We start from the raw sequence: 14,300 nt of genomic DNA, 5'->3' as shown, positions 1-14,300 counted from the left end.
ATCAAACATTTTTGTGAGCGCGGGACTTGAATCTTTGTATTAAGGCATATTATTAGAATACAAGAAAAGTGGTTGAAAGTTTGAATCCATTCCAAATGCTTTAAAACTTCTTAGAAAGGCATAATATAAGATTTAACCTTTTCGACGCCTTGTCAAACACAATAGCTGTCACTGGACGCCACGTCACCGAATTATCAAAACTGAAATTGAACTTTATGCGAATGCACGTAGGTCTATGTTGCTCTGTGGTCTGTGACGGATTAATCGGTCCTTGGCGTTGGACCTGCACTGCCGATATATCGGTCATTGGCGTCCAAAACGTAAAAAAAGTTATTTTAACATTTTTGATAATTCAACCCCTAAGGGGGTAAAAAAGGGGATAGAAGTTGAAACTTGGTAAAAGGGCATTACATAACCACCAAAATACAAATCCACGCGTTCGAAATCGCGGGCAACAGCTAGTATCACTACATAGTATAAAACAGTCACTTTCCGCTGTTTGTATGTCTGTCTGATGCGGTTTTTTTTAATAGATAGTGATTCAGGAGGAAGGTTTATATTATGTATAATTTGTAAAGGTTTTGTGTAAATTAGTTGAACTTACCCGTGCGAAGCCGGGGCGGGTCGCTAGTAATATATAAATACATAGAAAACACCCATGACTCTGGAACAAATATCCGTGCTCATCACACAAATAAATGGCCTTTACTAGGATTTGAACCTGGTAAAGGCCATCGGCTTCATAGGCAGGGTCACTACCCACTAGGCCAGACCGGTCGTCAAAATTCCATTGGCAGTTGGCACCAAACAGAAGTGACCGACGTGCAACACGCATTCTGCTCAATCGAAAACTAATTTGCAAAATTAGAGGCAAAAATAAAATTATTTAATTAATAAAATTTGTGTAAGTAGGTTTGTTATAGGTACGTCATTTATTTCTCTTATCTTCACATTATATAGTTGAAAATGATCTACATTTGATATAGATACCTATCGTTATACTAATTGCTACTAGGTATAGTCCGACAAGAAATTGTAGAAAATTATTGAGGGCGCCACTTCCTACGTAACTGTCACATTTTTGACTTAAAATGCTTAAATATGGCAACAACATAGTATGGAATTTTTTGTTCCATTTTATTTAATTTCTACTATTTTATGTCGCACTATCATTAGGTAACAATCTAAAATCTTATTTGTTTAAACGATCGCAGTTAATGTACAATAGGTAGGCTTAATTAAAATGATATCTGAGTTTTTCACACATATATTCTACATAAAATATATATATATGAAGTGTATTCGGGTAATTCCGAAAGGAAAAAAAAACTAAAAAGTGGCGTACAATTCTGAAAAGGGATTGATTACAACGGAATGTGAGAACGGAAAATGATTTTCGGTAATTTCCGAAATTACCCGAATGCCCACCTTTACACTAAACAGACTATTCTAAACTAGTTAATTCCCAATCCCAACGCGATTTGGCAAAACAGGTTTGGTCTAAGACGCCTAAGATTAAATTTGGTCACGGACCCGTGATAGGTACGTTTAGGTAGGTTCGCGAAACGTCTAGGTACTTTTTGGAACGAAGTTCCTTTTCGCACGGGACGGACTTGGCGGATAGGGGGCTAGGCGAAAATAAGAGTTTTCCGCCAAGGCCCTTTCTTTAAGAGCATAGTGAACGAACGCTTTTCCATACAAATGTAGTCCTAACTCTTAAAATAACTAAAAAAAATCTAAAAAAACAAACGAAGTCATGAGATTATAATATTATATACGTGTATTATGCGTAAAAATATTTTCTATAGGTAATGTTATATGAGGACCACGTTTATATGAAGAAACGGTTACGTGACGTCGTCCCCTTTATTCTTAATGAGACAGCGAGTTGATGGGATTGTCACTCCAGGCGAAATCAGATGCGGAGAACACGTAGACGAGCCAGTAAAAGAGGTTGAGAAGCGCAAACGAAGCCGGGAAGAGTACGCGAGCGGCGCGGTCGATGTGCGACACGCTGTTGATGTGGCCGCGCATTCCTACGGGCAAACAAATGCCGCGTTAGCTTTTGGTGTTTTGAGCACAATCATAGGTATTATAGGTATATAGGTACATATATACTACTGAAGTGGGCCTTGGGTTACAGGCCGCGATAATAAAGTCAGTCAGGTTTTCATTATATGCATTGCTATCCAAAGTTAATCGGGTCATAGCACGGTACGCTTATCACACGCTTAGTATGTGAGTGCGAAAGTGACGGACCTAGTGATAGGGGAACCATGCTGCGCGGGCAGGTTATCAAATATAGTTCGTTTTTAGGGTTCCGTAGCCAAATGACAAAAAACGGAACCCTTATGGATTCGTCATGTCTGTCTGCCTGTCCGTAAATTGAGTCTCATGACGAAGCTTTTGTCTTTATTGTGGGCTGTCATTTGTTTCGAACCAGTAACAAATCTGTTTAAGAGTGCTATATGTAAGCCTTTAACATTTGAGGAGTTCCCTCGATTCCTCATGGATCCCATCATCAGAACTGCGTTTTGACAAAAACGGGACCAATCTGTATGTATATACTTACAATAAAAAAAAAACAAAATCGGTCCAGAAATGACGGAGTTATGGAGTAACAAACATTAAAAAAAAATACAACCGAATTGAGAACCTCCTCCTTTTAAAATCTTGAAGTCGGTTAAAAAGACACGTCAAGATTGTTTACCTTTTTTGTAATGCTTTTTTTTAACTGAGGCGGTTAGTATGATGTTATTATGGTCAGCTACGGACTGGTTGAAGGCTTGGCTGTATGAAGTCAATTTGTATAAAAATTTAGGATTCTAGCTTTAGCCAGCTTAAAATTACAGGAAGCTGAAAATGGCCTGAATGCCTCTGAGAAAAGGATGGTACGGCCGTGCCTCTTTAGTTTTGCTCGACTTGGCGGGGGCACTGCCGTGCCTCCAGATCTAAACTGCTCAGCTACCTTCTACTAAAAAATCACATCGCGATCTCTTACCAACTGCCTGAGATAAGCGGTAGACCTATAGTTACTTGATGGAAGGAAAGGTAAGGCTTTTTAGGGTTCCGTACCCAGAGGGTAAAAACGGGACCCTATTACTAAGACTCCGCTGTCCGTCTGTCCGTATGTCAGTCTGTCACCAGGCTCTATCTCATGAACCGTGATAGCTAGACAGTTGAAATTTTCACAGATGATGTATTTTTGTTGCCGCTATAACAACAAATACTAAAAAGTACGGAACCCTCGGTGGGCGAGTCCGACTCGCACTTAGCCGGTTTTTTATAGATGCTTGGTGGTAGAAGGAAGTCCTCACCAGCTTCGACCTGCCGCTTCCTCCGGTAAAGGTCGTCTCCGGCGAGGCAGTAAAGCAGCTGCCGCCAGCGAGGCACGCGTGACTCCGTCTGTGTGGTGCGTTCCATGGTCAGTCGGACCACGGGCTCAGAGCCGGCTTCCGCGGGACAGTTGCTTTGTTGCGGCAGAGACAAAGTCTGGAAATAGGTAATGTTAATAAGTTTATCTTTGTATCTTATGTTTGGAAAAATTACATATACTGTAGCCTGTAGGTACATGTGTACAACAAAGTCAAAGTCCTACTCCTACTACTAATTTCCAAATGACGCTCGATGCAATAGGAGAGGTTCAGCGTTTATCACTAATTCACTATTAAGCATCGGCTATGCCTGTATCAAGGTTAGCTACTGTTGCGAGCATACATATGTATATTTCGACTCTGCAGGGGATGAAGCATATGCAAATAATTTTGAGATATTATTTTGTCTAAATATTCTTATTGAACCTACCATTTTGGTATATTGGGGAAGTTCGGGAGACTTGCCCGTTTTGTTAAAAAAGTGTCAAAATTAAAATATTTATTAAGGTACCCATTAGGGCATAACACATGTATACCATACTAAAAAATATTCAAATCCCACCTGAGCAAGTCTCGCGGACTCCCCCTACATTGTGAGTGGGAAGCTTAGTATAGGTATTTTAATGAATTCAGATTGCTCACGTAGTTGGCAGCGGATCTGCCGGAACTCCGGCGGCGAGCGGCGAGTTGTCGCGCGGCAAACGCGTCGCCCCCCACCTCCTCGATTAGCTCTTCCCACTCCGCGTCGTCTATCACGATCTCGCCAGAGCCGACCTGATCAAAATAATAGGTGCCTAATTAATTATATTATCATTTTAATAGATATTATTTTCAATTTTATCATTTTAATAGATATCATTCAGAATATAATATCATTTTAAAGATAATAGGTAAAAGGTAATGAGAATCTCGGTGTTACCACTGGTAACAACTTGGTGGTAACTAGTGGGAATGCCCCATAAGTAGCCTTACTGGTATTAGTCCGGTTTCTTTGCGATGTTTCCCTTCACCAAAAAGAGGCTACAGATGCAAGACGAGTAATGCTACTTTAGTACCTTGGTAAAGTAATGGACGCCAGCAAATTCAAGAAGAGTAGCGATGCAGTAGAAGAAGCTCATGAGTAGAAACCAATCCAGGGCCGTCGCGTATCGCACCTTGGGCAGATCCGTGCGAGAGTCCAGACTTATAGTGGACAGGGTCAGCACGGTTGTGATTCCCAAGCCTACGCGATCTGACGTTGCCTAAAATGCATAATAATGTCGAAACTCAACAACGACTCCGCAAAATCAATAACAATTTTCAGTTAGGCAGTTCTGTGTAAACTTATTTACATGTTCAGGTGCTACTTTTAACAAACTAAGTGACCAAATGAAAATTAGTTTAATATAACCTTGTCGTAGATGGGTACGTAGGTACTCACTAGGGTTAGTTAAGCTACGTTTACTTGTAGCCTGTTTAAAAATTTAACAGGTTAACCTTTTCGACGCCGTGTCAAACACAAAAGCAGTCATCCAGACGCCACGTCACCGAAGTGTCAAAACAGAAATTGAACTTTATGCATATGCACTAGATCTATGTTGCTCTGTGGTCTATGACCGATTAATCGGTCTTTGGCGTTGAACCTACGGTGCGTATATATCGGTCATTGGCGTCCAAAAGGTTAAATTATGCACTGAAAATATTCGTCGTAAATAAACTTTAGTGTCTGACCGCAATTTCAGTTTCGGTTTCGGCCAAAAAACTACCGAACCTTTCGGCTGCGCCGAAATATATAGACTATACAGTTGTACCTTCTTTCGGATTGCGTTCGGCTAGTTTTCTATCACAATACCTAAGTGAATCAACCGGCCTAGCCAAGGTTGCAATCGCTATCGCTACGACAACGAAACGCTTTGTGTCTCTCTATCACTCTTCTATATTAGTGCGACAGTGACAGTTGCGTTTCGATCGCTACGTAGCGTAAGCGATTTGCATCTTGGCTACGCGGCCTGATTCGGGCAAGTCTCTACAGAACTACATAATTATGTAGGTACTCTAAATTACCTACATACAGAGTTTCACGTTCAGAACGGATCAAACGAAGGCCACTGATAAGTACATTTTTAACCGATTTCAAAAAAGGAGGTTATCAATTCGACTGTATTTTTAATTTTTTTGTATGTATGTTACCTCAGAACTCCGTCATTTCTGAACCGATTTTGAAAATTATTTTTTGTTTGAATAAACCTATACCTAGTCCCTACTTGATCCCATTTTTGTCAAAACCCAGTTCTGATGATGGGATCCATGAGGAATCCAGAGATCTCAAATCTTATAGGTGTAACCTACATATAACGATTTTAGTATTTTCAACTCCTCAAATCTTGATGGCTTCAGATCCAGACCTTAAGATTTAAAACATAGGTACTACCCAAATGTTTAATGATAATATCGTCGCTATACTTACTCAACCTCATATCTGCAACAATCATTTGATGGAAATGTCGCTTTTCTTTCATTCGGAATACGGGTGTTTTTGTCATCAAATGAGTGTTGCAGATACGAGGTTGAGTAAGTATAGCGGCGATATGACTGTTTGGCCAGACACGAACGAGTCTTGCAGAATGATGCATCACTCGTAAGAAAAACTAAAAATGGAAAAATAAAATTAATGTTTAAAAAAAAGTAAAAACGGACTTAAAAAAGGATAAAATAAAATATCATCCCGTTTTATATGCGCTAGCAGCTGATACCTACGTTTGAAGGCGGTGCCAAGCCAAATAGCTACAATACTGGTTCTTTCTTTCTCATCGAACTACACCAAAGTTGGCATTTAGGTTGACGGCGTGTTGACGCTTCTAAGATGAATACACCTGTTCGTGGTCCACATTCCATTTGTTCGGACGAAACGTTTTGCCTCCTCCTTTTTGGTACGGACGGCTAAGGAATGGAATGCGCTTCCGCCATCTGTATTCCCTTATCAACCTCGGTATCTTTAAAACAAGAGTGAATAGGCTGTTACTGAACCGGTGAGCTCCATCTTAGGTCCTGTCTTCACTTTCCATCAGGTTTCACGACTAGGTGACTACGGCCAATCGCCGATCAGTTTATAATAAAAAAATAAAAATAAAAGATTTGGCTTGGCACCGATTTCAAACGTACCAGTTGCAAGCGCATATAAAACAGGATTTTATTTTATTTTATCCTTTTTGAAGTCGGTTTTACTTTTTTTATAGATTAATGTAAGAGGATATTCGTGAGGAAACCGAACTAATCCCAATAAGGGCTAGTTTACGCTCTGGGTTGGAAGGTCAGGTCAGATGGCAGTCGCTTTCGTAAAAACTAGCGCCTACGCCAATTCTCGGGATTACTTGCCAAGCGGATCCCAGGCTCCCATGAGCCGTGGCAAAAGCCGGGACAACGCTAGGACGATAATTAATGTAATTGCATATTCGACTTACCTAAGAACATTCATATATTTTTTGAAATAGGTATATAATGTAATCAAGTTACAAAAATCAAGTTAGCACGGTTCAGCAAGGACACAGGCCTTAAGGCCTTCTAATCATCCTTCGTTTGACCTGCACTGAACGCAACACCTAGTAATATCTAATAATACTCATACTCATACTCATTTATTTATAATAATATTTCATATTACACGTCATAATTCACGAAATAATATTGTTATTTTATTACATAGGTTACCTCGCGGTGTATCCAGAAGGATACCCAGGAGAGGACTACGATGAGGATGCACGGTACGTATACTTGGATGAGGAAGTACCCAGTGTGTCGCTGCAGGTTGAACGATACTTGAAGCACGGAAAAATCTCCTGCGCAAAAATTACTCTTATTATATAACATTTATACTTGTTTAATCTACCTTAGGCTAGGGCTACTTTGATTCGTGGTTCGTGGGGCAACATTGGCCTTCAATTTTTGTTTTTATACCACGACGGTGGCAAACAAGCATACGGCCCGCCTGATGGTAAGCAGTCACCGTAGTCTATGGACGCCTGCAAAACCAGAGATATTACATGCGCGTTGCCGACCCTTTAAAAACTTACATATATAAACTATAAAGTGGTAACTATAGCTACTATAAATAACGTTACTGGGTGATTCAACTGTACAAGAGCAACAGCCACATTCCCACGAGGGGAACACCGAAATGCTCATTTTAATCTGTCAACCTTATCGAAACCCATGTGAATATTTTGAGCCGTAAAAGCAGATTCGTGTTAATGCCGTGCGGCGCCACCGTTCAATAAAACATCATATTTCTATTTGCCTTTGGCAGAAAAACTGAAACATATTTTTATACGATAGCACTTGAACGTCTATATCGGGCGTGAATGAGACATTCGGTGAGCGAGTACATAAGAAACACACTACACTTATCGTTCTATTCAGATTTTTGTTTTTCATATTTCATGCTCTGAAAGTGGGTCGTTGTTGTTCTAAAAATTGTGCAGCAAGTGATACGTTTCTGCTCTAGTGGAGAAAAGCGGTGTACTCCTCTGCATCCCTATCCCACGAGCAACTGGTTGGAAATAAAATGGAAAATTAGGGTCTTTATTTCCCCGCCTGGAACAATTGGTAATTGTTCCAATTTAACTAATCCCGCATTGAATCATTTTTTATCAAAAATTTAAGAAGATTATTAAAATAAATTATTCTTGATTTATTTTGTTGAATTGTATTTACTCGATTTCATAAGGCGGGAACCAAAAGGAATAAACCAAAATAGTACATTTCGATGCTAGTGCGGAAAGTATGTCATCACATCACGAGTACCGAGATATCTTGCCGCGAGCCGTAGGCGAGTGGCAAGACTCGGGACGAGTGAAGAATGACATTTCCGCACGTGTATCGAACGACGTTTTTTTAATACAGTTGCGAAAAAATAAGAAAAGCTAAAAGCAACAAGTAAGGAATGGAATTCGAAGTTTTTATATTCAGTTCAGTTCAGTTTTTGGTTCTTATGGCATCTGTCCATTGGGACAATTTTGCCAGCATCAAGGTTGTGGGAGCAGAATTACAGTATTCAATCTAAATGTTTTTCGCTAGGGGTTATTTATCTTCACACATGTAAAGTCTCCGATTGCAAGTCCTAAGGAAAAAAATCATGGCCGTATGGTAGGTACTTTATTTAATTACTGATAATTGCAAAATTGCCTTGTTTGGTTTCGATACGAAAAGTTTATCTCGGGTGAAATACACCATTTCCGTCTCGGACAATTGACACGTCTCGGAAAACTACCTCGACAGAAATGGGTGGGTTGGTTAACAATCTACTATTAACTCCCTGTGGTAAGAAAACGGACTAGGAACGGCGAACCAATATCAAAAAGAGGTTGGAGTTGTGGGCCCAGCTAGAATCCATTTCTTAAATACAATTTCACTAAACACCCCTATAATCGACTTGGCAACTTGATGAGTCGTAGGTATAAGGACCACAAATCCTGTAATAAGTAATTAACATTAGATTGTAAACATTGGCAAAATTTATCATAAACAAGAGCCATAGAGCTGCTTAACCCTTAAATGCATAATGATGTATATATGCATCGTATATTTGATGGTCCGTGGCTCAATATGCAGCTATCCAAAATCACATTTATTACTTTTATACAGCATGACACATCTATTTCAATTTATTAAAAAGTTATACAAAAAATCATGCATTTAAGGGTTAAGTTTGACGTTTCATTAAATTTCGGTTTGTTTTTAAATAAATGGCGCCATACTGCGCGGCGCATGACTGGAAAAAAAAAATTAATTTGTTAATTATATTGAAATTAAACTAATTGCAGTATCTTTCATTAAACCCGTCGAAAACATAAAGACGAATGTCCTATTCGTCTTTTTGCATTCGACAGAACATTCAACGTTTAACGCGCAAGTATTGGTTAAATATCAAAAATACTCCAAATTGGGTATCTCTTAAATATCTCTTATTTACTTAGAACAATTGTGTCGTCTCTCCAGATGGCATTGGCCGGTAGAAGTATTTAGCAGATGGCGCCAGCAATCCCGCAGCAGCCCTGTCAATCTCTAGAATTGTGTCAAAATTTCGTTTTTTAATGGAATTTTATGGCCTGGATGCCAGCCCTTTAAGCCAAATCTTATAGAAAAAGGGGCAAGCTATGATGGCGCCATCTATGCAAACCGTTGACAATTGCCAACCCCATTGACTTACAATACAAGGAAAATTCCTATTGCTAAGCAGACAATATTAATAAGAAGAGAGAAAGATGCAAGACGCAACACACACCTCATTATATGTGATGCAGAGCAATTTCTACAAGGTGAGGTAAATTAGGTACAGAATGTGTCATCAATGTGTTTCATATTTAATTACCAACAAGCAAGTTAATCTTGCATGTGTAATAAGAGTAGGAAATAAGCCCACATAACAACAACAATCTCGACCTATTTTGTGTGTAGTAGTGTGCGCATTTAGCTTTGGGTCAAAAGGGACCATGGCCCGGGATATTGAGCAAGCGGCGGAATATGCCGAACGGCCCAGGCATAAAACCTTAAACTACACTACTGAATAGGTACAAACATTACCAGGTAGTTTGTCTGTTTTTTTATTCATATTGATTTCTTTCATTAATATAAATATTATAATGTAAAATGTACCATCAGGTTAACACCTTTCTAAGAAACAGGAAGCACTTAACATTTTCAAAAATTCGATTGTCTCTCGGAAACCAATTCACATTAAGACATTACGTACCTATAGGTACTTGTGTCCCACCTTGTATAAAGCATAGTAAATGTAACATCGTAACATAATATTGTTTCTGAGAGCAAGCGACATCGGTAATTCGGCACTTACGATAAAGTTCTATTAGGTCGGCATTTTCCTGAAATGCAGAAAATCAAGTTAGTCCGTGAGCGGATGAAGCTTGTATGCGATTAGTGAAGATGAAAGCTGTTAGGAGCTCTTACGTGGGCTTAGGGTTACCGGGAACATCCAAATATTCTCCGAAATACGTTTTTCCGATTTTATAACCACGATTTTTATAATCCCGATTTTTATAAGTCCGAAATAACAAAATGACGATTTTTAAAAACACGATGGAATAAAATCACCAATGTGCTATTTCCGAAAACTTAAAATCCGATTATCATTTGACCGAAAGCTTAAAGTTCCGATTATACACTTTTCCGAAACTATTTTATTCCGAATTCTTAAATTCCGAAAAATCATTGTCCGATCGGAAATAAAATAATTCGGTATTGAGAAATTCGTTCTTTTGTAAGGTCGGAAAAATGAAATTCGTAATATTCAAATGAACTCACGTTTTAGTAATTCGGTATTCAGAAATTCGGTTTTTTGTAAGGTCGGAAAAATTAAATCCGTGATATTAAAATGAAGACTAACGTTTTATTTATTTATTTATTTAATCTTTATTGCACAAAAGAAAATACAAATGTACAAAAGGCGGACTTAATGCTACAAGGCATTCTCTACCAGTCAACCTATTAGTAATTATTTCGGGTGCCTGTCGTGCCGCATCATGTTAAATTCGTCATAAAATATTTTTGAAATAAAAATTCGGCATAAATAAATTAGGCAGAACTGCGACTCTGCGAACCCGAACTGTTGCCAGAAGTGGGTTAGGTTAGAACTGCGACCGACAAGAAAACGAACTGTTGCCAGAAGTGGGTTAGGTTAGGTTAGAACTGTGACCCCCAAGAAAACGAACTGTTGCCAGAAAAGTGGGTTAGGTTAGGTTAGAACTGCGACCCCTAAGAAAACGAACTGTTGCCAGAAAAGTGGATTAGGTTAGGTTAGAACTGCGACCCTCAAGAAAACGAAGTTTAACAATATATTCCGAATATCGTTATTCGGAAATTTAAAAATTGGGATATTTAAAATAGAAATCACGTCAATTCGGAAAAGGGCAGTTCAGAATTCGTGATTTTGAAAATCGTAAATGTTAAATTCGTCGTTTGTCACTGTCGGAATTGTTATAATCGGAATTATGTGGTTCGGAATTTAAAATTTCGGAATAATGGCCATTCGGAATTCGTGATTTCAAAAATCGTAATTGTTAAATTCGGTGTTTGTCACCATCGGAATTGTTATAATCGGAATTATGTGGTTCGGAATTTACAAAATTCGGCTTTTTGGGTTTTCGGAAATATAAATCTTCGTGATTTTCATCATTCGTAATTACGAAGGGTCAAGCATTTAAAAATCGGAATGATAAAATTCGACATTCTAAAATTCGGAATAAAAATTTTCGGAATTTTCGGGCTAGTGTCTACCTAGAAAGATTTGTTAATTAATAATTACGAAGTTATTGATTAAATTGAGTGGATCTCATTTATCACTTGTTTTGGATTAATTAAAGTAAATAAAAGGTACTTTATAAAAAAAGTCAGTTAATTCAAAAAATCCTGACAATTTCGTGTTCCGTCCGCATTCCTGGCAAAAGGAGGAACATTCCTGTCACCTGGGTAACCCTTGGGCTCGACGAGGTGCGCCAATATTTATATTCCTAAATAAAATATACTATCGCAAGTCATATTCCCGTGAAATGTTTGATGTAACCAGAAAAAGACCTATGTATAAACAATTAGACTTTTTAAAGATGTCCGAATTTTATGAACATGTAATAAATATATATACCTCAGTTTTTTGTCAATCTTTGATACAGCTTTTATCGCTGACTGTACTTTTCTTTCAACAGGCAACTAATACTCATCGAGACCAGTCGAACAAACCCAAACACAATGAGGTTGCGTTGTTTTATCACCAAAGTTGGCGCTGTTGCGGCGCCATCCTCCGCCAAAAGCCTCAAACGTATCAAGTATCCTGGATAGTAGTAGCTGTATTAGCTATATTTCCGGCGTTTGGGGTTGAAACTCTGGGGTGTGGGGGACTAGCGCGCGTCGCCGCGTATCCCGTTTCCAGCTTGTTTTTTCAAAAAAATTATTTTAGAAATTACAGAAGATATTCTAGGTACTTCTACAAAAATAAACTAGCTGGATATACTTACATATAATTTTGGCAATAACATTAACAAGTGCTTGATCTAAAAGAGTGTTCGTGGATGTAATAAGGTTGTAGTTTATAAAAAGGGTTCCAAGTCAAGGGTATTTCTTTATTAGGTACCTGATAATTAATTAGGGTGCTAATCCATTGCGATTTTGAATATTGCTCCGTGTTAGTCAGATAAACAATAAACAATACGGAGATAAAAACCTTTACCTAACGGAAAATGTGGTTTTGATTCACCCTATATAATGCGGTCGTAACAGAGCCAGACAAATAATCTAAATGAATCATAAGAATGGTCGGAATTGCAAGACGCTTTTTATATTTGTATAGGACACAATTAGGCCGCGTTAACAAGGGGAGTTCATCATGTTTGCCGCAAACAAAGTTACTCGGGAATAAATGCTACTTTTTTGGCTGACAACAATTAACAATATAACTAGGAAATTGTTCTCGAAGCCGACGGACCACAAACGTGATGAATTTGCTATTTATTTGTGCTTACTAACACATTTCGGTTGTTAAATGTTTTGTTTACTATGAAATTAATGAAAGTAATAAATACCTATAATTTAATACTTCCATCCGCTGCATGTTATAAAATTTGCTATTGATTTGTGCTTACTAACACATTTCGGTTGTTAAATGTTTTCTTTACTATGAAATTAATGAAAATTAATAAATACCTATAATTTAATACTTCGATCCGCTGCATGTTATAAAACTAATAAACGCTAGTGTGGCGTAAAGCCAGTGGACTGTAGTTGGTGTTTTAGCATATATTAATCCCATCAAAAACATTACGTGTAAAAAGATGCCCGTCTCGCAACGCAATACTTCTACTACAAAAAAGTTTAGAGATGTAATATGATATACCTATATATCAAGTCGGTTATTTTAGTCAGTGCCAGGGGGTGTTAAAACCGCATCAATATTAGATATCTTTAGTCATTATATGTTTTAATAATTAAAGATATCTAATATTGATGCGGTTTTAACACCCCCGTTTCAATTGTGCCTACGCCGTAACCACATTGGCATTCCGGGCTACCTTTATCCTGAACAGAAACTGGACATCACACATGCCCCAGCCTAAGGCGAATCAGACTACTCTTCATCTTCTACTTTCTTTTCAAAGTTAGATTTGAAAAACCAAGGCTTAGAATAAATTGTTTGCTGAATTTGAAAGAGCTGTAAAAATTTTTATACCACGTCGGTGGCAATCAAGCATACGGCCCGCCTGATGGTAAGCAAATAATAATAATAATTATGCAATTTATTATTAGTAACCCAAAGATCAGGGCTCAACTGCACTTTAGCTGACGCGGAGTTCAGGGCTCATATTTTTTTTATAGAAAGTACTCACCATATGGAATCTTCCCACCAAGTCTTATGGTGCGGAACCCCATAGTTTCCGAGAATAAAAATATTAAAGTTACCATAAAAAATTCCTTTAACACGGCTCTGGCGCATTCAGTTGTCAAAACTATTTTTTTTAAATCACGCGTATGTCCCAGTCGCTTTTTTCCTCAAAGAGTAATATTTCCGAGAACAACCCCTTCTTACCCTGAGCCGACGGAGCCCCGCTACGCGCCACCTACCACCTGGTGGACGACGGTTGAAATAGACCTAAAAGAAGCTCATTTAAATAAGGACGTAGCGCAAGACCGCGCTAGATGGAAATTGAGGACAAGGAAGGCCGACCCCAAGTAAATGGGAACAGGTCTAGCGGGAAGAAGAAGAAGATAGGGGATTTTGAGCAATTTTTGATAGAGTTAGAGGTAATGGACTGGATTGAGCATAAACTATCAGAAAAATTGCCGATTTGGTCACATTTGGTGTTCTATTATATATTTAACTGCTTTTTAAAATTTTCTTTCGCGTTCGTTTTTTATCACGTTTCTGATGACACTGAAGTTGTCAGT

The 14,300-nt window shown here is 38.3% G+C and overlaps 1 protein-coding gene across 2 annotated transcripts in view; it reads right to left on the bottom strand.

Annotated features, from left to right (window-relative positions):
• Positions 1-1,024: 1,024 nt before the first annotated feature.
• LOC134741664 (gamma-aminobutyric acid receptor alpha-like) overlaps positions 1,025-14,300 on the bottom strand; it is a 57,965-nt gene continuing 44,689 nt past the window's right edge. For both annotated transcript variants that reach the window (XM_063674526.1, XM_063674527.1), the window contains 5 exons: positions 7,062-7,189; positions 4,430-4,615; positions 4,017-4,148; positions 3,318-3,492; positions 1,025-2,036 (listed from right to left, as the gene is read on the bottom strand). In XM_063674526.1, the coding sequence (XP_063530596.1) occupies positions 1,873-2,036; positions 3,318-3,492; positions 4,017-4,148; positions 4,430-4,615; positions 7,062-7,189 (785 nt within the window). In that variant the 3' untranslated portion in view covers positions 1,025-1,872. The remainder of the gene's footprint in view (positions 2,037-3,317; positions 3,493-4,016; positions 4,149-4,429; positions 4,616-7,061; positions 7,190-14,300) is intronic.

This window comes from Cydia strobilella, chromosome 5 (assembly GCF_947568885.1).
Source record: "Cydia strobilella chromosome 5, ilCydStro3.1, whole genome shotgun sequence".
Lineage (NCBI taxonomy): Eukaryota > Metazoa > Arthropoda > Insecta > Lepidoptera > Tortricidae > Cydia > Cydia strobilella.
The sequence above is the reverse complement of the archived record's forward strand: the minus strand, read 5'-3'. Positions and strand labels throughout refer to the sequence as shown.